Raw genomic sequence first — 25,332 nt, forward strand, 5'->3', positions numbered from 1 at the left:
CACAATAATTCTTGAAATAATTTTTTTTTTGCTTTACAATTAGTATTCATCAGGAACATTGAAAGTTAGGAGTGACAGTATTAGGAGATTAACCAAGGTAATCGATGTGCTTTCAAAGGTAGACCGAGCAAAATGGTGATGGGCTGGGGATTATTGCATGGGCCGGAGAGCAAAGTAGTCACCAATTGGCACCCATGTGATGAAAAATGTAATATAGGAAGTCAGCATCAAAGATGAGAGGATGAGCTGAAGCTAACTGCAGGCCCGTGTTGGAGAAGAGTAGCTCTTGATAGAGCTCACTGTAAAGATCTGGAGGAGGCCTATGCCAAGGACCGCACTGAGTTAACAGATATCAGTGTTGGGCGTTAATCAATTAAATTTCAATCAATAATTCAATCAGATTAAAAAATCAATTCAATTGAAATCAATTGCAATTAAATCAATTGCGACGCGTCGCAATTGATTTAATTGCGATTGATTTTAATTGCAATTGATTTCAATTGAATTGATTTTATTTGCAATTAAATTTGCAATTAAAATCAATTCCGGCCGTTTAGGGGCCCCGGTTGGGAACCCCGCTTGGGGGGCGGGGGCCCCGGTTGGGGGGCCCGGTTGGGCCCCCCGGTTAGGGCCCCGGTTGGTGGCCCGGTTGGGGCCCCCGGTTAGGGGCCCGGTTTGGGGCCCCCGGTTGAGGCCCTCAAGCGGGGACCCCAACTGGGGCCCCCAAGCGGGGACCCCAACCGGGGACCCCAACCGGGTACCCCAACCGGGGTCCCAACCAGGGTCCCCAACCGGGGACCCCAACCGGGGACCCCAACCGGGGACCCCAACCGGGGAACCCAACCGGGGCCCTTAAGCGGGGACCCCAACCGGAGCCCCCAAGCGGGGACCACAACCGGTACCCCATCCGGGGCCCCCAAGCGGGGACCCCAACTGGTGCCCCCGAGCGGGGACCCCAACCGGTGCCCCCAAGCGGGGACCCCAAGCGGGGACCCCAACCGGAGCCCCCAAGCGGGGACCACAACCGGGGACCCAAGCGGGGACCCCAACCGGTGCCCACAAGCGGGGACCCCAACCTGAGACCCCAACCGGGGCCCCCAACCGGGGCCCCCAACCGGGGACCCCAACCGGAGCCCCCAAGCGGGGACCACAAGCGGGGACCCCAACCGGGTCACCCAAGCGGGGATCCCAACCGAAGCCCCCAAGCGGGGACCCCATCCGGGGCCCCCAAGCGGGGACCCCAAACGGGGACCCCAAGCGGGGACCCCATGCGGGGACCACAAGCGGGGATCCCAACCGGGGCTCCCAACCGGGGCCCCCAACCGGGACCCCAACCGGGCCCCATAACCTGTCCCCAGCAGGCCCCCAACCGGCCCCCTAACCTGCCCCCAGCAGGCCCCCAACAGGCCCCCACAACCAACGCCCTAACTCACCCCCATATGCCTTATAAATTTATAATAATTGTCAGTTTTAATTGTTAATTGTTAATCAAAAACATTGAAAAGATTGAAAATTGATTAATTGTTAATTGTAGATATTTGCGATTAACGATTGATCAATTGTTAGTTGCGAGAACCGCAATTAATAATTGATTAATTGTTAATTGCGGTTCTCGCAACTAACAATTGATCAATCGTTAATTGCTGTTTCGCAATTGACAATTAATCAATTGTCAATCTTTAATTGCCAGAACAATTAAATTTTGCCCAACACTGACAGATATAAAAACTTTAAATGTAATTTAAAAAGTATTTGTAACTCAGCTTAAAAAAAGGTTTAATAAATAAATATTGTATTTATTACAAAAAACGAGAAAAAAATTGGTAGCTATAAAATTTAACACAATGAAGAAATTACTAAAATTATGCAATTAAAAAAAAACGTAACTACTACAAAAATTAGTTCACTTGTCACTAATAGTAACCACGAATTTTTTTCCCGTTTCAATCTTCGACATCAGTTTATAAAATATTATTTATGGTAACAAGATTTTCATACTATTTAAGCCACGTATATTTTTTCCAAACTTTTATAGAAACGTATGTTAATTGGCATTCAGATGTTACGATTTCAAACTTTTCAAGGTCGATTGGTGTGTAGGCGATACTGGCCGGCTACTTATTACAAAATTGCACAGGTTTACGCAATATTATTTCAAAGTGTTAAAGTAAGAGTATTATGCTAGTTGCAAAGGCTGTAACACTCTAAATATAGGAATAAACTAAAATATAGTAATTTACAGATGAAAAGAGTATCAAATATCAAAACATCAAATTGAAAATTACCTTTACATATGAACAGCTGTATTATGAAGACGGTTCTCGGAGATTACGAAGTAAACCATGGTTTACGTCAAATAATATATAATTGAACAAATAGCTAGCATTCAGTCCTATGTAAACAGAATTTTGCCGAGAAATTGAAGATAATTCAGTATTTGTAGCGTTTTGAAGAACTGCAAAATTCGACAACTTGACTTGACGTATGATCAGCGTTGCCAGTGCCAATTGTCTAAAATCCCCAAAAATCACGGCTAAAATCCCCAAATTTGGGGAGAACTTTCTACGTTCATACTCCCCAGTTCTCGAGTGTTTATTATTTATTACAAATACATCGCTTAAAACTAACTATAATAAAGAATTAACAAACTCAATATGTAACCATCTATTACGTTTGCTCTGAATGTAAACAGAATGTAAAACGTAAAGCAAATTATAAAATCGGATGACCTTAAATCATTCATTTATTGTAATGAGATTCAACATTAATCAAACTTAACAAGAAAATAATTTTTCTTTGACTTACAAAATTAAGTAAGTTGTTGCGAATTTGGTGATACTATGGAAAAAATCAATGATTAAATTATGTTTCAACCTATATTTCATATTTAAAGTTGACGAGTGCCAAGTGGTAAGTTGTGGTGTGGAAGTACCAACTGCTCGGCTTTCTTTATCAATAGTTGATTTCGTGTTTTTTACCGGAGACGAGCCTAAGTGGGATAAAGGATCGCGAACTCAACACGCACTCACTGATAATTTTACAAGAGTAGTATTTAACCGCTTACCAAAAAAGCAAGTTTTTCATAACCAAATATGCCACTTCCCCAACAAGAGTACCGATTGCAAATCAAAATATGTACATTAAAAGAAAATTAATTTAGCATTATGTACTAAAATTAAAGTATAACATTTTATCGCAATGCATATCTGACATCTAAATACATAGGTACATCTAAATGATATTTCTGGCATACAACAAACGTATGATCACAAATTTACGAGAAAAAATATACTTACTTCACAGAAAGGTATATCGGACTGATGTCATGATCGGAATGAAACACCATTTTATATGACATAATGGTCTAATTGTATACAATTTGTCCAAAACAATAAGATCAAGAACAAAAAAAAATGCACACAAACATTGCAACAAAGTGTAATGCTTGAAAATCGTAGTATTTTTTTTGTATTTGTAAATAAAGGTTCAATTTAGTTCCAACATTATGAATTGCTTACAAGAAAATCAGCTCCAAATATAATAATTGTTGTACGTGATTCATTGTATAAACGAAGATAATTTATGGAGCAACTTTTGAGAAAAATTACAGTAATTTTGTTAAAAGAATTGTTATTCCGTTTAGAGTTATTTTAAATTGATGTGCCATCAGTATTTTTCTTATGTAAACCATATTCTTGTAAATAAATGAACGCTTTCGTTGTACACTGAGAAATTAGCTGAGGTCTAGTTTTTATACATGTTTTAAATTATTTTTGATGCTAGTTTTGTTAGACAGTTGTTCCATTTGTAGTGAAATATTTTTTAGATGTGCACTTGCACATAATAAAATTATGTTCATTATTCAAATAACTTTATTTGAATAATGAACATAATTTTATATGTGTTGAGTTTTTCCCATTTTATAATTCTGAACCAAGACAATCTGATAATAATTCTATTTAAGCTGCTTGTTAACAATGCGAGGGTTGAAAAACACATCTATATAGTTCATCACAGTGTTCCTAATAATAACGATCAAACTAGATAACAAAATCATAAAATGTTAGAATCCCCACATTTTCCCCACATATCACCAATCCCCACAAAATCCCCAATCTAGTACAAATTCCCCGCAATTTGGGGAATTCCCCACAAAGTGGCAACCCTGCGTATGATGTCACAGACGACGATTAAGGAAGTACACATTACAATTATAATGCAATTGCAATTCAATTTCTATGAAGATCGATTCAAGCGTATACGACGCATGAAGCGTCTTTTTGTATCGATTTACGCCAATCCGATTTTTATGCAAATCGATTCAAAATTTGGGTGAAATGAATCGTCCAGATCGTATTTATAATTTAAATTGAATAGTTTCTGTACCATACTGAATCGAAACGCTAATTCTATTTTATATTGCTCTGCAAGGTAAGTTCTTTGGCCACAACTAACTTACAATAAGTCTCCGATATTTGGCAATTGTTGCTACCCGTTCGATACGATCTGGAACGTTTTTTCTCTTTGGTTAATATCATCAAAATGAAAATCGCAACCGACTGAGGCCGAAAAGGCTGCCAAATTTTTGTTTTTTATGAATATTGATTTTCAAACGATTTTTAAGAGGTCGATTCATGAGCATAATGATTCCTTCTTTGAATAGATTTAGAGGCATATTTTTGAAACATTACGATCAAAAAAATCGATTCAAAGCAAAAATCGAGCATTCCTGTGGACTATGTAGAAACATTTTTTTTGTCGATTTAACCAAAGATTTAACAACCACTTCTAGTTTAAAAAAACTTTTTGTTTCCATCTCATTAGCTTATATTTGAATTTTGCATAATTTCGTTGTATCCTTAATCAGTTTATAATAGATTTTTAAAATATATGTTTTAATACATGGTTTCATTCTTAGATTTCATTACATTATTTAGTCGATTTTATTGGAATGACTACTCCATGACTACGCTGTCATTCTAATGTCAAGTCCATTCGGAAAAAAATTACGAATCAATCGAATTGGAGTGGTTGGATAATCATAGAAAACGCAATTTAATTAGTTTTTTTTAAATAAGTTATCCTACAACAATGTTCAAAATAGCAGCCTTTACCGTGGGCTTGAGTAAAACTCCTTTACCAAGGTAATTCGTAATAAAATGAATGCTTCTAAAAATATTTACCCTTCCATTATGTTGATCAAGGTATCAAGATCGTAAAAAGTATTATTTTTCCGGATTACAGATCACTCGCAGCGTTTTCGACCACTTCTGTGAGGCTAGTTGACCCAACATGCTTATTTGAAGCACCTAAACTTGAAACTAAAGAGGTGTTGTCCCGAGATGAAGAAATCCGCAAGGCACAGATTCTAGAGTGCCAGATCATGGTGCCTGCCAAGGTATTAATATTATGAAGTTGTTATCTCTAAGCAACAATCGAATTCTCCTTCCTGCTAAAAGATCGCGGTCTGGGATAAAGTATGGCAACACTATCAGAATCATACCAAACTGGATTCGCTCTGGGCCTTTTGGAGGGAAAAGTATCGTTTTTATTTTGACTTCCAATTATTTTGTGAAATATAGTTTAAAGTGGAATAGGATAGTGCTATCGTGCCTTAATCGAAGATTAAAACGTGAAATTATACGAATCTCGAACTAAAATACCCGTATCGGCCCGTTCTAAGGAATCCTGAGTCAATCCAAGCACGCCGCCTCAAATTGCCTATCCTCTCTGTGGTGGCCATATTTACAGAAATATAATTAAACGTTTATGTTTTCGGCTGAAGGACTTTGTTTCCATGGTCAGCAATAAATTAATAAAAAAAAAACATACCAAACTGTGAGAATAAATTTTACAGAGCATAAAGTATCGCAAAAGAGAAATAAATCCAATAATTCAATTAAGAAACTCAAATTATTTAGTACTCTGCTCTCGTAACTAAAAAAGGTACAACTATGCATACTTTATATGACAGTTGGTCCTTTGTCATTCCAAGGGCAGTATTGTAGTCTTAGAGATAGAGATCGCATCTAAATAAACCTTTCAAAATATATCAGAGAAATACAGTCCCAAATCATATTTAGAAACTTATGACTTCAAATACTGACTAATATAATATTAGCCTGAATTAATTTTTGTAACAAATATATGAAAATAAACAATATTAGAATATAATAAACACAAACACACTTTACTAGTAAAAGAAATATAAACATACATTATAACAAATACTTTTTAATGATTTGTTAAATAAATTAATATAATAAACCACATACTTCTGCTTCTGCTGTCCCAATTATTTTCTTTCGATCCTTATAATAAACAGAGTTTATCAGCATTAAAAAAAAATGTTCATTATTCATTTTGCATGAAAAACATTTTATGAAATTTTTGTTCAGCTTGTGCTGTCTCGATTTGTTTCATCCTATACAATGAAATGATCCCTTCATGAAATTGAGTCGATCTGCACTAAAAAAATTTTTGATCAATTTATTCGTTTTTATGAACAACTCACGCTTGACCAAAAAATTAACTATACCAAAATTGTTTTCACAAAACAGACTTAATGGTTCCTAAGAAAGTTCCCAGACAGTATCTCTATGGTTTCGGAATTCCTGATACTCCCATTAAAAAAACATTCTGTATACAGGATGTAACAGAAATGTATATTGATCACTATCCAGGGGGTCTACTCTCGATCTCCGTCCGACATCCGTCCGAAACAATTATTGCCAAATAAGCAATACTTGACCAAATGAAGAGACGCGTGATGCGAATGAGACTTCATACTGGATACTTGTCTTTTAATTTTGTGGAATATTACTTATTTGATAGTAATTGTTTTGGACGGATGTCAGACGGAGATCGAGAGTAGCCCCTCTGATGTAGATAGACAATAATTTGTCCAAAACAAGCAAGTGTTAAATTAATAAACTTTTATTTACTTCAATTGCAAACATGTACTTCAGTAATGATAAATGATTGCCATTCCACCAGATATTAGGTAAAAAGATATATGTGCCTAACAATAATGGGACCCAATTAAACTTTCATACCTATTACTTTTTACTATTAAAATCACTAATGTGCATCTCTTCTTCTTATCTCTCAGTTCTCATCTTGTATGAGTAACATAAATAACTATATAAAAATAATAAGGAAATAATTGTTAACTACAAAAGCCATCTGGCATTAGCTGTGACCAAGTTGCTCCCGCAAAGATGCTTGTCCAAACATATGGAAAAAAAATGAATTTGTCTCCTAGTTCCTGATGAAGGCAATGCCAAGTACTGCAAGAACAGCTGTTTATAGTTCTGAAGTTATAGTTCAAACAAAAGTAGAAAACATTTTGCAATTGTTTTTCAACTACTACTAAATCTGTTGATCCATTGCTTGGGTTGTGCAAGTTTTTATTTCAAAATGTCGGATTAAATTTTTATATAGTTTTATTAACAATAAAAATCCGAATCCGAATCCGACCGGATCGAAGGAATTTTTTCTGAGTGTTTTTTCTGAGTGTTCGATCTTTGTATTAAAAATTATAACAAACTAGTGGAGTAATTTCACAAAAAATAATTGAATGTCAATTCAATAAAAATTTAATTAATACAGTGAATAGCGACATCTCTCGCCAGGACTGGTAGCTGTAAAGGTACTAACTGGGTGATAAATCTGCAATAGATTTCTCATAGATGGAGCTACGACTAAAAAGTCGTTGAAAGACCAAGTACAAAGACACGACGCAAGCACATAGAAAAATTCGTGAGGTCCGTTGGTTCGTTCCATGGCTTAGTTGGTATAGCGTCTGGCACGGTATGCAAGAAGACGTCGGTTCGAATCCGACCGGATCGAAGGAATTTTTTCTGAGTGTTCGATCTTTGTATTAATAATTATAACAAACTAGTGGAGTAATTTAATAAAAATGATGCCAATGACTTGTAGGCACAAACTAAATAAAGTTGTCCATTTGATATTGTTGTGTCCTTTCGTTTACACTTTGTACAAAATGGAGTGTTACCTTAAAATAAAGAATGCATTTTATGGTATAATTCTATTATTTATTTCTTCTAGTTATTAAAGTAATTTAAGATGCCTCAACCAGCATACAGGTAATGTTACATTTTTTTACAAAAATACCTATAAGTTATTATAAAATCTCCAAATATGTGATTTCAGGTGGACATCAGTCCAGTATCAGGCGTCCCAGCAGAACACGTAATTGAGCGTAGAGTACGTATTTTCAAACCAGCTAAGAATGCTATGCAAAGTGGTACTAACAATATTCACCATTGGGAAATGGAATTTGATAACCGCCAGCGTTGGGAGAACCCACTTATGGGTTGGACATCAACTGGAGACCCATTGTCCAACATGAAAGTACAATTTAAAAGTTCCGAAGAAGCAATTGAACATTGCGAAAAGAATGGATGGAGTTGGTTTATTGATGAAGTGAAAGAAGTGAAACAATTCAAGCCGAAAAACTATGGAGACAACTTCTCATGGAATCGCCGTACCAGAGTCACTACAAAGTGAAGATGTTAGTACCATGCATTGTTAACTTATTTAATTTTTAATTATTAGAAAATTATCGTATGTTTGAAATGACATTCATATTAAATCTTTAGTGAAGGTCTTTTTGTTTTTTATGATACTAAATGTCTGGTCGAACTAGTTGTGCACCTGGTGGTAAACTACACTTATGTCCACAGCAGTTGCAGTACCACTCATAGTTTTAATAGCTAAGATTTGAAGGGCATTGCCACTGTGTCGATCACCCTGAGACATAAGTTGACAAGTAATTTCACCAGCACCCTTACCCTTCAAAACTAGGAAATAAGGAGCTCTGTTGCTAGTAAATACTTACTAGTTTTTGTGGAATATTTTATTCCCAATACATTGTTTTCTTAAGGTATATAAAATAAAAGAATTTAAATTCTATATTTTCATTTAATCATAGTCTTCAACATGGTTAATTCATATTTTTTGTACCTCGGAAGTAAATCATATTTCGCAGGTCTCACTTAAATTCTTTATTTACATATTATACAATTTAATTAAACATTATAATACATGAAACTGAACCATGCTCAACACATACTTTATTGCAATTTCTAACTACCATAGTTTTCCATGTACATCGTACATATAAAGTTTTAAAATTTAAAATTAATCTAACAACCTTTTAAAGACATAAATAACTAGATAAAATTATGAAAAAATTATTGCATTCACTTTTCTTTTTTATTTATTTACACATTAATGAACAATATTAAGAAATATTTCTACGACTAGAACAATTTTATTAGGATGCTATCTTGTATATTAACGATTTTAAGGGTAATTTTCAGGTAAGTTTTTTGTACTCAATTTTGGTGACAATTTCTTTTTATTTAGATACTTATACAATATCATCATGAAGTATTATTTCATATTCGAGAGTGGTAACCTGAAATATGCTTTAATATTTCACGATGATATGTTCGAGTAATTTAATAATAAAAATTGTCACCATAATTGAGTACAAAAAACTTACCTGAAAATTACTGTTAAGAGATCTGTTAGTGATTCATGAGTAGAAATCGCCTTGGATTTAAAAATTCCAAAGAAAATGTTAAATATATTATTTCACCTTCTACAACTAGTGTGAAAAGCTAGCATATAACGCATATCTATTCTGTGGGGTTGTCAAATGTACTAACTTATTTGTGTGATGGTATCAAAGTATCATGAATTTTTATAGTATTCTTCCTTCACTATCAAATTCAATTCTACGCTTTCCATTTTTTGTGGTGGATACATGTGTTTCTTGAAGAAATTTTTGCTCAAATGTCATACAACCTTTTCCGTATTTTTTCTTTGTATAATAAGGATTGCACTCCACTTAACAGCAGCACGTTTTATCACCGCGTCCTTACTAAACCTGTGTTTTGAACGCACTGCTGAAAATGAGTGCGGTCTAACTCTAACGTGACTTGATTTTATAAAAATGTAAAGCAAAATGTGAAGCGATGTGGTACAAAATACGTTCTAGTAAGTGACAGGGTTCAAATACTCTAATAAAATTGAAAACAGGCGTCGAAAAACTACAAGTACAAATCAACTAGAAAAAGGTTGGTCGGGGGTTAAGAGTAAATTCGGATAAAAGTTGTAAAATAATCAAAGTTGGTCCTACAAAAGGGGATTATAATACTTTCCTAGCTGCGATTAAGTGTAGATCAGCTTAAATGATATTTGAATTTAATGAGTGCGCGTGTAGCGAAGACACATGACGTCAATTTCATGAACGTTATAGATTCGTCTAAATATGTTATCATTTTATCCAAAACCGTTTCATAACCGTACAAAATCGTTACACGTGTTCGTTATAACACATTGATATTATATATTATAACACATTATAAATGTTATAAGTGATAAAAACTTCCTTGTTGGTCCTTCTTATAAAAAAGGGAAAGTAAATTTAAAAATGTTATATTTATGATTTGCTTGGAATATACAAATGTTCATAAGGCTCTAATAATAGCTTAAAACAATGGTTGAAACATTAATTAAGCTATTAAATTTTTTTTTATATTTGTCTTTCTGTTCATGTTGATAAGTTCACAATCAAAATCAAAGTAGTTTTTTAAGTAATGTTTTATAACCGACGGTCCACTAGGACTAATGTAATTTAAAAAATACTAATGAATATTACCTTGTTAGGAATTTAAGTAGATAGGTACTGAATTAAATAATGAAAAATAAAATAATAATAAAATATCATTTAAAATATTAGTCAAGGTTTTGAAGTGTAAACTTTACTTACATACAATACAACTTACTGCCTCGGTGGCCGAACGGTTACCATGCGGACTGCCACGCAGAGGTCCCAGGTTCGATTCCTAGGCCGGGAGAAATATTTGTATGGCCTACATTTATTTCTCTCGTGAGTTTGGGTGTAATTTGTGGTTGTCTATGTGTGTGTCCATGGCACCCGCGACACAGGGTTTCTCTAGTGCGGGGCTATGTTGAGTGTGTGCGTTATTATAAATTAAAAAAAATAATCTTATTGTATATTGTAATTATTTACCTTTAAGAACTAATATTGTCTGCTGAAAAACCAAATTTCTCAGGACAAATACGGCAATATTTTTGGATCCAAGCACTTTGTGCACCTAATTAGCATTTATTTCTACGGCGGCAGCTAACGTTACAATTAGAACAAATAACAAACCCGGGACGGGTGCGATTTCTAAATAATAAAAATTAACGCAGGAAAGGAGGTTACAGTTCTGGTGGTCAAATTCCGAATTATGCTGACGTATACGAGTTGTTAGTCGGTAAAAACATTATATCAAAATCCTGTTTCCGGCACTTGCTAACCACCCAGCCTAATCACGTAAAGTTTTAGCTTTGGTAGTTTAGGGCCTTTAAAATTATTTCAGTCTAGTGTTGCCGTTTAAACACTGTCAAAAGTATGATATAGATAATTAATAATATACCAGACGACCACACCAATTGTCTGGTCTCAAACTAGGCGATTCCCTGTACTACGAGCACCAGAGCAACAGAATTCACAGCCAGGGCACTATCCGGAATACCCAAGTCAGAACGAATTTAGAAAAGTTCATGTCCCAAATTGATTCTCCCGGGAATCAAACCTCCGCATGCAGCGCCCACAGTGCAAACCGTTGAGCCTCTGAGGTGGTCAAATTAGTAGAAGTTTAAACAGCAACTGTCTAATCATTGTGTTACGGATCGATATCTTTCGCCTTTTGCGAGTAATACGTTTTTTTAATGCCACTCGAGGTCAGGAATCGCTGTTTTATGGATAATCAAACACAAGGTTTTCTATTAAATACATTGTTATTCACAAATTTTGTAAAAATAACTACATATTTGTTATACATTTTGAACCGAAGATTGGGCCCATAACCTCAAAGTGACAATAAGATGTCGGACTGACCCACAGAAGTGTAGAACTGTTAAAGCATGAAAGCTATAAGGCCAAAAAGCCGTAGCTATAAAAGAGTTCTACAAATTGTAGTTATAAAATAAAGTATCTATACGAGCCTAAAGATTTAATATTGTCTTTTGATAATGTAATGTACCCGCCCGTGTGCGTACCACTCCTTTACCCATTTCTTATAAAAGCAACATTCACGATTGTAACGATCGTGCTAGGCATGTTTAGGCTGATTGTCTTAGCCAAAGCCTCAATAAATTAAGAAAAAAAAACGCACGTGCTATAAAACAATCTGCCAATACGAGCTCTCTTAAAAGGTACAATAAAAATGCTCTAAAAGGATAAAAGCGCCCTCAAACCTATTCGATGAGATCTATGTAAGTAATCATATACTATTGAAACTTGTGCGAAACTCGACCGTTGCGTTATGTATGAAAACAATTTGTTTGTCATGGATAAATTGCAGTCTTATGCTGAAGTTAGGTATAGGTAATAGAAGTTATCATGATTACAGACCTACAATTATATCATCAGAGTATCATGCCAAGCGGAAACTATTGACAACAGATGTGTAGTGTCTTCATTAATTAAAAAATTAGTGTAAAGGTAAGCTTTTGAATTAAAGAATAAAAAATTTGAGGCCAGATTAAGATCACCTTAGGGTCGTATTCTAGAACTCTATTCAATGCTCAAGTCAGGATTGCACTGGCAACACAAGCACTGGAAATACGACCCTAATGGCAGGGACTTGAGTATGATTTCGAGTGCTTTAAACCATACTCAAATCCTGACTTGAGCATTGAGTAGAGTTCTAGAATACGACCCTTAGTGTCAGAAAAAAACTGTTATTTCAAATGGCTCCAAAACAGAATACCTACACTCTATTATATCTAAAATTGGTACATCGTTTTCCGACGTATAAAACAATTTATTATCTAACCTACGATTAAAAGGCGAAAATTGACGTTTTATAAATTCTTCTAAGGTTTCCTATTGCTGTGTCAATGAGTATTTTTAGAGCGTTTGCTGGTTACTAAGGTCTGGAGCTTTGTATATTCTGGTTGGTTACACTATTGTTAAGTGTAACAAATGTAGTGAGGAGACCTGGTATAAGTATCCCAATAAGAGATTTAAATAATGTCACGTTAAAATGCTTTTGCCTTAACATTTTACTATAACCAATAGAAATGAACATTCCTTGATAGGGACCACATGAAACGGCGCATTCTTTTATTATAATTATCAGTGTTACTGCGTTTCTATAATTATGAGAAAAAATACTTGTGTTCACTTGATTATAAGTATCAAATATCTTTGTTAAGTGAACAGCGGACCATAAACCTTGAAATGTCTATCATTTCAAAGTCGGATGAAAGAAAGTATGGAAAGATGTATAAAATTAATTCTTAATAACAGATGATTTGCTGTGCACTTCAACATAGATATTCATATTTCATTTTATAAGCATCGACTTAGATGACATTATCAGTCGTTCTCATATACAAATAGCTAATATTTACATCAACAAAATTTACAACCCTTTCAGAGACAAGTCTCGAATCTTAATTAAATATAAAACTGCTATACATAATACGAACAAATCTGCGTCTCTAATAAAGCTTAGATAAAAAAGAATGTTAAAGTAGCATCTCATTGAACTATCGATTTAATTTAAGCTTATGGAATCGATGAATCGATAAAAACTTTTTCGCGAAGTATCTGGTTAGACAACTCTAACGTTTTTTTTTTAATTCAAATAAAATTATATAAGCTTATACCATTTTGGACTGCGGCCTTAATCTACTTTAGGGGCTCTTTAAACTTTCGATTTTTAAATATCTATAGACGTGGTTAAGCTAACTTTTTTTAAATCACATTACACTATCCATTATCACCGTGCACGGTTGTGTGTGAACACAATATTCGATCTTTTGACACTCGATTCTGTGTCTGACAAACTAGCTTGCTAGTCCTTGGGAGCTAAGGGTTAATAACTATTGGGTTTGAGCCTCTTCGGGCTCGGCGGTCGTAGATCAGCTGGGTTGTTCGTCGCTTTCTCGATGCACGAGGACTCTGACCACTGTGGGGGGTGCAGTGGGGAGCGGCGCAGCGTCTGGTGACGCCTCGGTTACAAGGATGCTCACTTCGCTGTTGGTAGCGTGAGGGGAAGGAGTACGCGCCCGAGCAGGTGTCGTTGCCCTGCGAGCTGAATTTCTCCGCGATGTTATACGAAGGGAACCTGGAAAATGCATAAAATAAAAATATTAAAATAATAAATCTTAATATAGCGCTCGTTTCCTCGTTTCTCATCCACAAAGATTTTGTTTGTCTATCGTGCTATTATTCTATTTCTCGTTATTAAGATGGGATAAAGCACGTTAGTCGATTTCGCTCTTGATGCTCTTGAATTTTAAAGTAAAAATATGACATTTAATAATTCAAATTAAGATATTAGCCAATAGACTAGAATAGAGCTTAAAACAAAACAAGAGATGGATTTAATTTTTCATATTGCCCCCTAATACATGCAGGGTGACCCTTAAAGGTATGCGAAATTTCTACTTATTTATTTATTTGATTGGTAGAATCATCCCATGAATGTAGATCTTTAGGGGTCACCCTTCTTAAGTTAGTGGCATAAAGACTACAATAGTACTTACATATACTTCGAGGACTGCAATATAAGAACAAGCTACTAAGCATGCAGATCATTGCCTATTAAGCCTACTTTGCCATAGCATTCTATATTACTATAGAGGACCTGTTTTAAATGGGTCAGTTTGGGTGAGTGCGGACAGCCAGATATACAGCAAACATGCAAATAAATTGATTGAAATTGTAAATCCTTGAGAATTTTGGCAGGGCGAACACTAAACCATGGAACGTAATGCCAATTCCGATCAGTATTGAACAACACTTGGTGATAAAAAAATACAAAAAAAATTGACACGAAAATTACTTTTTGAAGGTATACTAAACGGCGTTGTATGCTTTGATTTTTAACAGAATATGTAAGTCCCACGTTGAGTGCCAATATTACATTTTTGGCGCCCAATGGGACTCCTTACTAACCGTTTAGTGAATATAATAGAAAAAGAGACACAGAAAGCAAAACATTACATATGAACCTGCGCGTTTTGGGCCACCGCCGTCCTCGTCGACAGCATCTTGGTGTCTCAGGAATAAAGGCAAACCATATGCTGATCTCCTTCGCGGTGGTGCTGATTCCGATCCGCTTGCCGCAGCCTGAGTATTAGTTAACGTTTAAAGTTCGTACACCCATGAGCGCACGGTGTTACAAATACACTTTCATGGGTCTTACGGGTTAATTAGCGTAACTACGAGCATTTGTGTTCACAATGAATAGTATATTATGTGTTCATAACAAGTGACGTTTGTTTATCAGTAAGGTAGTAACTTTGTGTGTAGTTTCATGGCATTTGTATTGCAATAATTTGTTGCCTTTGTGCTCCGTGAACTAAAAGTTAAACACACGTGTTTGTATTGAACCTTGTTATATTACAGAAGTATGTACAAACTATAGAATTCGATAACTCACTTGATCACCGGGAGTCGCACCCGGCAGCAATAGCAACGGCAAGTTTAACCAGGCACCTCCAAGTTCACTAAGATCTGAGGCGTCAGACGCTCGCGAAGACTTTCTGCTGGACGCGTGAGAACTTCTTCTGACATGCAAGAGGGCACTGAGACGGCCGCCCCAACCTCCACCTGGTGACCACTTTGTACTTTCCTCTTCATTGGAAGGACTGCGGTTCTTTCGCCTGAAATCATAGAACAAAAAGTCAAGCTCCGACTAGTAGTATGCTTACTAACCAGCTTGAAAGTATACAACGTAAAAGTGAAGATTATTCATTATTTATTTATATATTTTTATAAATTTATATTCTGTTATTAAACAGCATTGGTTACCGTGATTTTCTTGTTAACGCAAATATTTGTACCGAGCATGTTCTCGCAATCAGCACTGGCTTGTTGCCAACAGCATTTATATTCATACATTATTTTAAGCTATAAACAACAGCGGTAAATATGGCTTACTTGACGTATTCCCTCCAAGATCGTTGTATCATCCGGGCTGCCTTGTCTTCCCTTTTCCATATTCTTGTTGATGATACAATCTCTAGTTCTTTTCTAGTTGGGAATTGCTTCTTGAACTTGATGTCCATTTGTTCCTGTAGTTGTCTGAATGTGTCTGTTTCTTCGACATGGCCTAATACATGTTTGACTAAAGAGTGAAGGATGTCAAGGCAATGAATTTTGTTTCCTCTTGCAATGGGAAGGTTGAAGCTGACTAGAGCCACCGTGTTGGGTTTAGGTATGCCGAGGGGAGGGTCTAAGGATGCAATAAAGTCGGAGAGTTGGGTAAAGCTTATGAATTGTGTGGCGTGGGGATCATATCTGTAACAAAACAATATGTTTATACTCACGAAGTCTGCCGTTCGTAACTTTTTAATTATCAGAAGATAATAGATTTACTTTTAAATTGCTACATCCTTGAGTTATATTTTAGTTTAATAAAAAAAACTAACTTTTTACAGTTACAAATATTTCAGCCACTTACTTCGACCATCTAATGTAAAACATTTCTAAATCGTCTTCAACAATCCCAATTTCTTCTTCTTGGTGAGCTTGATTGAAATTTTCCAAAATAATAGCTATGTACATGTTGATAACAATCATATAGCTGATAATAATGAAAGAAGTAAAGTAGGTGATGGCAAGAAGTGGGCTTCCGCAGTTGCCATGGTCTCCTGGTATAGTTGGATCTCCTAATCTGCAGGCGGGTGGTTGAATCATGAGAGACTCCAAAACATCATTCCATCCTGCTGAAGTCATGAGCCTAGAAATTAATTTCAATACATAACAAGTTCTGGAATATGAAAATGGTTTGGTTTCTTTATACTAGTCAACAGGAAAACACTTTTTCTATTTTGTAAGGTCTGTATCTGTTAATATAAAAACGCTAGTAAATTTAAAGTCGCCTCCGTAGGTACAAGGCTTAACAAGCAGTGTTTTCTTTCTCGAGACACAAATTCACACTAACGATGTCAGTTTCAGTAAACTGAATCGGTTCCAGTCTTTAAGTAAGAATAACAGTTGACTTACCGAAAAAGTAATTGCATGCTCCTTCCGAAAGTCTGGAAGTTAACAATATCGTTCAGAGCGCCCTGTTCCTTGACGTGACCAAACACGGACATGCCTATGATCGCGTAAATGAACGTAATCAAGGCAAGAAGAGCGCCGATGTTGAACAGCGCTGGCAGAGACACCACTAACGCAAACAGCAGTTTTCTAATGCCTTTAGCGGCCTGAAAGTAAGAGAGTCAATGGTTAATAGAGAAAGACCGAGTCATTATTACTCGACTAGTTTTTCAGCTTTTGAGTTTTAATGTATTTGGAAATTATAAAAACTAAACAATGCGACCTCGGAGGGTAGAAAATAGAATTCCCAGTTGAATCTATCATTTATGTATTGCCATACAGAGCTTGACCACTGAACCACTCGGGATGTAATTTGTTGCTGGTAAAGCTTTGTATACTCACTTTAATCAGTCTTAAAATTCTCCCTATACGAAAGACTCTAACCACCCGCAGTAAAGTAGGCGAAATGGGTAAATCAATCATTATATCTTCCATTAGTATTCCCAGGATCGAAGCCAGTACCAAGAGAAAATCGAACACGTTCCATGGCACAGTGAAGTAGTGATACCTTAGACCGACGATTTTCACTATTGCCTCTGAAATGAAATGTTAGCCATGTCAAGTCAAAAATAAGGTTAAAATGACGTAACGGCGACATGATTCGCCGAAAGTAGAAAGTAATGCCAGATTTTGCCCTACTTAAAAAATTTTAATGTAATAGATTTTATTGGTAGGTCAATGTAATAGATTAAACGTCAAGTACTTTGTAAAAAAAGATCATATTCAACTGCAGGTATAACAAGTGTACATATTTTTGTAAGACAGTAAATAAAACTCACGAAAGTTGGATGGAAATAGTTATAGAAGTTTAAAAACAGTGTCTATTATACGCAGGTCAAATTATCTTTGTACGTAGATATATACATTACAATGCCACTCGAAGCAAATTATCAATACTCGCTAATAATAACTATTATTTACTAAAACATAATTTGGCACAGAATCATGCGAAAATTTAAAGCTATAACCTTGAGCCAATGCGGGTTAGAAGATACATTTCTATGACTTGGCAATCTTTGGCTCAATATCTTTTATATATATGTGCTGTTGTCTGGAACAGTACTTACCAAGTCCAAATACTGTTGTGAAAAACGCGTTGCTCACTTCTAAGATGAAGAAAACAGAATGTGGTTGATCATAATGCTCGATCCCCATGGTGAGCATGTTAAGGAATATTAACACAAAAATAGCTATTTCGAAGCGTCTAGAGTTCGATAAATCGTAGAACATTGCAAGAAACTGATTTCTTGGCCGTTTTATTACTTTCTGAGGCTTCTTTCTCCCAAGTTTCTTCATTGCTGTGTAATAATGTTTTTGGCTTTCTGTGAGAAACATTTCTAATACTCCTCCTTCGTACTGGAAATAATTAAACAATCAAATATATGGACGTTGAATGAAATGTGAAATATGTAAAGTTTAAACAGGTCTTACCTTTTTCTTGAGCATATTAAAGTTATCTATAATTACTCCTATAAACAGATTGAGAGTGAAGAACGATCCACAAACGATGAAAATAACAAAATAAATATAAGCGTAAAGATTGGCTTCTCTTGCCGGTTGCAAGTCCACCCCTCTAGCGTCCACTGCATCGGCCATTACTTCCATCCAGCCTTCAAATGTCGCCACTTGGAATAACGCTAAATATGCTACACCAACATGGTCAAATGATATCTTGGAATTGATCCAAGAGAAATTATTATAATAGCACTCCCATTTATCATTTACTATCTGCAAAAAGATGTGTATTTTAATACGTGTATTCAAAGTAATATAAATGATATCAGAATGGTACATACCTCTAAAGGCAAAAGGTCCCCGTATTCATTGACGCATTTAAAGAACTTCCCGCCGAAAAACTGCACTCCCATTATGGAGAATATCAACCAAAATACTAAACAAACTAATAATACATTGAAGATACTAGGTATTGCGTACATTAACGCGTTCACTACTATTCTCATGCCTTGCCATCGCGATATCGCACGCAACGGCCGTAAAGCGCGTAAAGTTCTTAGAGATCTCAATACTTTTAAGTTCTCATTTTCTTCTATTAACAAACTAAATACTGACACCTGTGGAAATTCAACCAAGATTATTATTTAAACTAACTACCAAGTAAGCAAACTAAATGAGAACTTCAAGAGATACTTACAAAAACTATAGTAAAATCTAATAAAGTCCAAAAGCTGGTGAAATATCTGAAGAAGCCCAATGCTATCCATTTGAGAAACATTTCTATTACGAAGATCAAGCAGAAGCCCAGATTAGTCCAGTAGAGGATCTTTTTTAAAGGCTTGTTTTTTTCAAGGTGTATATCTTCAAAGCATAAGGTGATGCTTGAGGCGAAGATGAGCACTAAGATGAACCACTCGAAGGCTGGCGTATCGACATAGCGGAGGACAAAGGTCCGAAGGACCATCCAGCGCTGGCCGATATTAGTTTCTATACATGAATCCCAACAAGGGCATCTGAAATGATGGAACATTCCCTCATGCTGTTATTCGCACATGCTAAAAGTTTCTTGTGTAAAAGATTATCTTGAACAGAGGTAAAGAACAAGGTAAGGCAATCGAAGGTTCTGGAACGACATGCGAGATGCAGGCCAAACGTTATTAAAGAATTGATTTACCGGCCCTCCTTTACTTGCCCTCATTCTTTTAGTGGAATCGACTGAAGTAATACGTACGCATCGTAACACTGTCGTGGATAGCAATCTTGAGGTACTTTAGACTCTTTTGGTTTACCAAAGCCTGGAAATTTCCCCACTGTGTCAACATATTCACCCTTGGAGTTCTTCCTCGCACCTACGGTTAATTCATCTACGTATGAAACTAAAGCTTGCCAGGGATGGCGCATTTCCGTGTTATCCGTTCGTTTCTGATTTTCCTTACATAAAACATTCGGTGGTTCCTGCTCTTGTCTCTTTTTCTCTGGTGTAGTTTTGCTTGAAATTTGTGCCATCTCATAGTGTTCGTTTTCGTCTGGAATGTTATGATTAGCTATTGTTAATCCAATTAGAAGTCAATTTGTTTCTCGAGACCTTTTTCCTCGAGTTTTTTGATTTTAAAGTCTTCAGTTAGGGACTAACCTGTTTCAAGTTGGATATTCACCATAATGTTTCATGGAGACTGGTTTTGTTAGTTGATCGTTGGCCCATAAAACCCGAAATAAATTAGAGACCCATAAAAAGTACAGACTTAGTTGGAAGCTACAAAAGATTGTTAACGTTGCATTTACCTCTTGAATCAGAAGGCTGCGTGTAGTACCCCGAAGAAGTTTGATTCAATAACCGTTGAGCTTGTATTTGGTCGACGGATGACGTATCGTCGAGGTTTTCTTTCGAATCTTCCCTTATGCTCGTGATTTTGTGTTCGTTTGCCAAATCACGCACGTCTTTTAAAGTTTCTTGGCTGCCGTGGTTGAAGTTGCTCGGGTACAATTGGGGGTATGCGAAGTCGGAACCTACTGATATAGGCCTGAAATTTTAAGTAATAGAATTTAACGATTTACCAACGTTTTAAATGTTGTTTCAAGAATTTGGATCAATATTAAAAGCGTTACCTAAATCTAATGCTAAAACACATTTATGACGTCAACCGGAAGTTATGGTTATGAATGAATGGTTATTTGACGAAGCTGAGGGTATCATCTCCTGAAACGATTGTCCCTATTACCGACCAAACATTATCATAAACAAACGTTTAAAACGTTAACACTGAACTCTTACAACTTTTGATAACCAATACACAAATTTACAATTTCTGGTTTTAAGACAAAGATATGTATGTGTTTTTACGTACCTATTCAATGCTTCTTGGTAACTATGACTATAAATATTGTCGTGTGGGAATAAGACTGTCTCCTGTATGGACGATGAGTATCTCTGCTCACTGGGTATTGAAGATTTGTGTTCATCCTTCATAGCGCGATGTTGTATCATAAATTCGTTAACTAGCTCTTCTAACTTAGATTTTTTTTCACTCTCTTTACTTCTAGATATAAGGAAACCTTTTTTTCTTACTATAGAACGTATTCTATCGAAACTTTTAGCTAATTTGGAATCTTCTCCGACTTCCTAAAATGGTAACAATTTTTTTAATAAAATGTTTGGTAGCTGAATATATCTCAGGTGTATGAATTAGCATTTGATTAATGGTTGCTTTTGTTTCTTGCCTTCGTAATAAGTTACTTTTAAACTGTAACAAATCATAACATCAAATATGCCCTTTATGAAATATATTGCGTAAAGTTCGCTTTGGAAATTTATAATAGTGACTGTTCTAGATTAATTGTTTTAAAAGTGGTACTGAAAAATTTAAGTAAAGGAACATTCCGCTCATTAAGCATGTTACATTTATTATGCAAATTTTGGAAATTCATATATCCAAGGTTGCATCAAAGAGGAAAGGTGGAACACCTTTTTACGACCTTCGAAAAGCAGTGTAATAAAGATTAAACTTCACCTTTACAGTTACGTAAATAGAAAACTAGTAAGACAGGATAGAGACATAGCAGCACACAGAACAGACAATAATATTAACATTCATGAAGGACAGTACGTGCCAAAGAGTCACAAGACAACAAACAACATCGAAAGTAGACTAGGTAAGTACTCACAACCATTACTGGAAAAGCGGAACCTGATTAATGAATTTAAGAACTTTATATTGAACAGTTTACTCAAATTTGACAGTCACCTATTAGTTGCTGATTATAAGTATAAATTGTAGTCACGAATAGTATTTTTGATTTTAAAAGCGGGTTAATGCCATTCTGACAGTGGCATGTTTAATAATTACCTTAAGTAATCCTTTTAAGCATGTAACTGTTTAAAATTTTTCTAAAAGTATCATTCATGTAAAATTGTCATTGAGAACAAACATTTAATCGCTTTGAATCGATATTTTTTAGACTTATAACAGAAATTGAAAATAAACTGTTCACCAAATCCATAAATTCACAAACAGGTCACAAAAGTGCACAAACAACATCAAACACGACCATACCATTACCTCCTTCCTATTCTTCAATTCCTCGCTATTAAAACTATTAAGTAGCAAGGCAAGGAAGAGGTTGAGCACCATGAAGTTTCCCATAACGAGTGCGGGTAGAAATATGAAGAAACAGCTTTCGGCTCCAGTTGCTTGTTCTGCCCTCATGCAATCCCAAAGAGGTTCTATCCACTCTCCACAGAGTATCCGGAATATCATCATAAACGAGTGGAAGAAATCGTTGAAATTCCACCTACAGTTGATTATTTGGAAATTTTAGAAATAAACATTATCAGTATAGGTAAATACATCGTAAAATAAAATTGTCGGCTATAATAAAAATAGTACATGAAAGAAAATTTGATAGAAAAAATTTTCTTCCATTTATTTTTCTACTTTCTTGACGATGATGAAACCTCCATGAAACAAACACAACTGAAATCAGTATACAATACTGCCATAGTTTTATTTAGAAGACTGCTTTTGTAAAATTGTTTGTTGGTAGAATTACTTAATTGATAAAGGTTTTTCGTCTACATTTATTTTATACTTTTGGATTACATAGATTGGGAATATATGCCATAGGAGTTGCAATGAATGTTTATAAGAATGAATGTAGGTAAGAAAGATACATTTAAAAATTATCAGAGAGAGTATTAAGTTAACATAACCTACCTAACTATAGAACCTTACGGAATTGGTCATGTGAATGCAATAGTGAGAGGAGAGTGATTGCGAAAGTGATCATTATAAAATATAAAATGATTGTTACTGTTTGAGAAACAATAAAAATATATGTTAGAAAAAACAAATATACGATTCAGATCCGAAAAAAATACTTTAACTTTCAACAAAAATAACAATAAAAGATCATACCTGGGTACTGGATCAGGTTCGAATTTATCCGGAGTATAAGACTTGGAGAACAACTGCATACCGATGACGGCAAATATGTAAATAACTATTACTAACACAAACGTCAAATTACCGAGAGCACCTATTGTTGATATTATTATACTCAACAACACTTTCATTGTAGTCCATGACTGAGCTAACTTTAACACTCGTAACTGTAATAAAAATAAATAGATAAATTAATATACACGATAATTTCACAATAATATTAAAACAAAGCGTAGAAGTAAATGCAATAAACATAACATTCAAAATGTTATCCAGTGAAATAATGGAAACAACATACAGTAACAAAGGAAAATTAGTAAATGTAATAGGTATGAGAAACATGTTCAAACCCCTCATGCAAATGCACAGATTTGGAAAAAATAGGATTTAAAAAGATTTACATAGCACGTAGGCTCAATTTGTATTACAGGTACATGTACAAAATGCACTCTTGAAATAGTAAGTGACTCAGTAAAATAAAAAATTAAACATAGTTGTAAGTTAATTTCAATTGGATATTTTCTAATACTGATTTGATTATTATTTATTATTGATGCATCATCTGAGGATCAGCAAATAATTCGAAATATATTTTTGAAACTCTTCCACATTACATAATATAAAGAAGGCTCACAAATTTTCCAATTTTGTTAATATTATGTATACTGAGATAGTAAAGAAACTTACCAATCGAAGGCCCCTCAATACGGATAAGCCGTCTACGAGCTCAAATATGAGATCAAGAAGGCTGGCTGATACAATGATCAAATCGAATATGTTCCATCCGCAAGCAAAGAAGTCTTTACTCATCGCCATGACCTTCATTATACACTCTAGGGTAAATATTGACGTGAACACCTGGAACGCAATAGAATAGTTTTTAAAATGTTGGTGTCAATGAATATATGCATGTAAATGAACGAAAAATCACACAAAACTTTGCGAATTTGTTATATTATGTTGTTTTTGATGTTGGGATAAATGTTACTAAATTTTTTATTTACCTTATTTCCTACATCTAACACCTGTCTAACATTCTCACTCATGCCGTGATGCTCCAGAGCCAGGAACAAAGTATTGAGTACTATACATGTCGTTATAAATAACTCAAAGAGCGGATCTTTCACGATTCCATATAAGCAGTTTTGAAACTGAAGCCATCCCTCGTAGTCTATACAGCAGGTTACACAGCATTCGCTGTTTCGATCCATAAGTTCATCTGCGATCAAATTAAATTAGCTATTGAAATTGGCCAGGTTAAAATAACACTGACAAGGCACAAGAGTAGAGAAAAGAGAAGATACAGTTGTCAAGAATAGCAAAAGCGCAGTGAAGCAAAGAAATTTGTTCGATGCAAAGCATCTCTTTGCACAACTAATTACATCAAGTAATCATTGAAAAACATCATGCATTTGAAAGCGGAAATATCGGGGATAAAAACAGATGCAGGAGAAATGCACGGTACTTAGTTTACAAAGGCCAATAGTGTAATTTAGTCCGTGTTGTTACCAGTAAAGTGGTATCGGTTTAGCTGTGATCAGATTGTAGTATCAATTTTCATGTTTCTGGAGAATCTGAATCGCATAAAAGTTATAACATCTTTGACTGATTTAATTAAAATGTAAGAAACTATAATACTATTGCATGAGTCATTGTTAGACTTGAATGCGATTCTGCAATACGACGACTGCGAATCCAGTGATAAAGTCACCCTGCAGTCTTCCTGTAGGGAACAGGGGTGGACTGGGGGGCAAAAGCGTTGTCTGTGTTTTACTAACCTGTGAAGTAAGTGCAATTTTGCTCGTAATTGCCCATATGAGTTTTGTGCGTGGCTGCCAATAAACTGAGCTCATTAATTTTCGTCGTCTCCGCTTGCGGGAGGTCGGGCGCGCGCTTGTATGGCCAGTCCGCCCCTGACGATATTAATGATGGTAGAAGCGAGGTTGCAATAGTGTCGCACCAAAATGCTCAATGAGGGACGCCCCATTGAGTTGTGAAGCTAATGGTGAAGGTTAACAGTCGATAGACGCAACCATTTCTCTGTGTGGGCCAATTAAGCCATGGGTACGATTTGCGAGAATAAGGTAACCAATGATTGAGGCACTAAGTACCTACATAAAACAAAGCATAGACAACTTTAATTAATGGTTGCCTCTTCGACGTCAGCATCTATAATTTATTATTAAAATTGCAGAACGAAATTGCAGTTTCTACAACCTTGATAGCTTTGATGTAGTAGTAAATTATATTGTTAAAAATTTTTCAAAACAT

General features: G+C 35.5%; 2 protein-coding genes across 2 annotated transcripts in view; one reads left to right on the forward strand and one right to left on the reverse strand.

Moving 5' to 3' along the window:
• The first annotated feature begins 4,999 nt into the window (after window positions 1-4,999).
• Window positions 5,000-8,607, forward strand: LOC113231052 (NADH dehydrogenase [ubiquinone] iron-sulfur protein 4, mitochondrial). The gene is made up of 3 exons (XM_026465213.1): window positions 5,000-5,144; window positions 5,245-5,398; window positions 8,176-8,607. Exons 1-3 carry the CDS (start codon window positions 5,092-5,094, stop codon window positions 8,530-8,532), a joined length of 564 nt encoding a protein of 187 aa, XP_026320998.1. The 5' UTR covers window positions 5,000-5,091; the 3' UTR covers window positions 8,533-8,607.
• Window positions 8,608-12,738: 4,131 nt separating this feature from the next.
• The window catches only part of LOC113230841 (sodium channel protein 60E), a 252,806-nt gene continuing 240,212 nt past the window's right edge, over window positions 12,739-25,332 (reverse strand). Inside the window, exons 12-30 of the mRNA XM_026464940.1 lie at window positions 24,840-24,974; window positions 24,066-24,280; window positions 23,749-23,919; window positions 23,035-23,228; window positions 22,174-22,411; window positions 20,968-21,242; window positions 20,405-20,643; window positions 19,854-20,148; window positions 19,320-19,635; window positions 18,964-19,239; window positions 18,599-18,895; window positions 18,235-18,523; window positions 17,510-17,703; window positions 17,072-17,274; window positions 16,527-16,805; window positions 16,004-16,363; window positions 15,504-15,726; window positions 15,073-15,190; window positions 12,739-14,183 (exon numbers count right to left, since the gene is read on the reverse strand). Of these exons, the coding sequence (XP_026320725.1) occupies window positions 13,978-14,183; window positions 15,073-15,190; window positions 15,504-15,726; window positions 16,004-16,363; window positions 16,527-16,805; window positions 17,072-17,274; window positions 17,510-17,703; window positions 18,235-18,523; window positions 18,599-18,895; window positions 18,964-19,239; window positions 19,320-19,635; window positions 19,854-20,148; window positions 20,405-20,643; window positions 20,968-21,242; window positions 22,174-22,411; window positions 23,035-23,228; window positions 23,749-23,919; window positions 24,066-24,280; window positions 24,840-24,974 (4,523 nt within the window). The 3' untranslated portion in view covers window positions 12,739-13,977. The remainder of the gene's footprint in view (window positions 14,184-15,072; window positions 15,191-15,503; window positions 15,727-16,003; window positions 16,364-16,526; window positions 16,806-17,071; window positions 17,275-17,509; window positions 17,704-18,234; window positions 18,524-18,598; window positions 18,896-18,963; window positions 19,240-19,319; window positions 19,636-19,853; window positions 20,149-20,404; window positions 20,644-20,967; window positions 21,243-22,173; window positions 22,412-23,034; window positions 23,229-23,748; window positions 23,920-24,065; window positions 24,281-24,839; window positions 24,975-25,332) is intronic.

Source organism: Hyposmocoma kahamanoa, unplaced genomic scaffold (genome assembly GCF_003589595.1).
Source record: "Hyposmocoma kahamanoa isolate Upper Pololo Valley unplaced genomic scaffold, ASM358959v1 64, whole genome shotgun sequence".
In the NCBI taxonomy this organism is placed as follows: Eukaryota; Metazoa; Arthropoda; class Insecta; order Lepidoptera; family Cosmopterigidae; genus Hyposmocoma; species Hyposmocoma kahamanoa.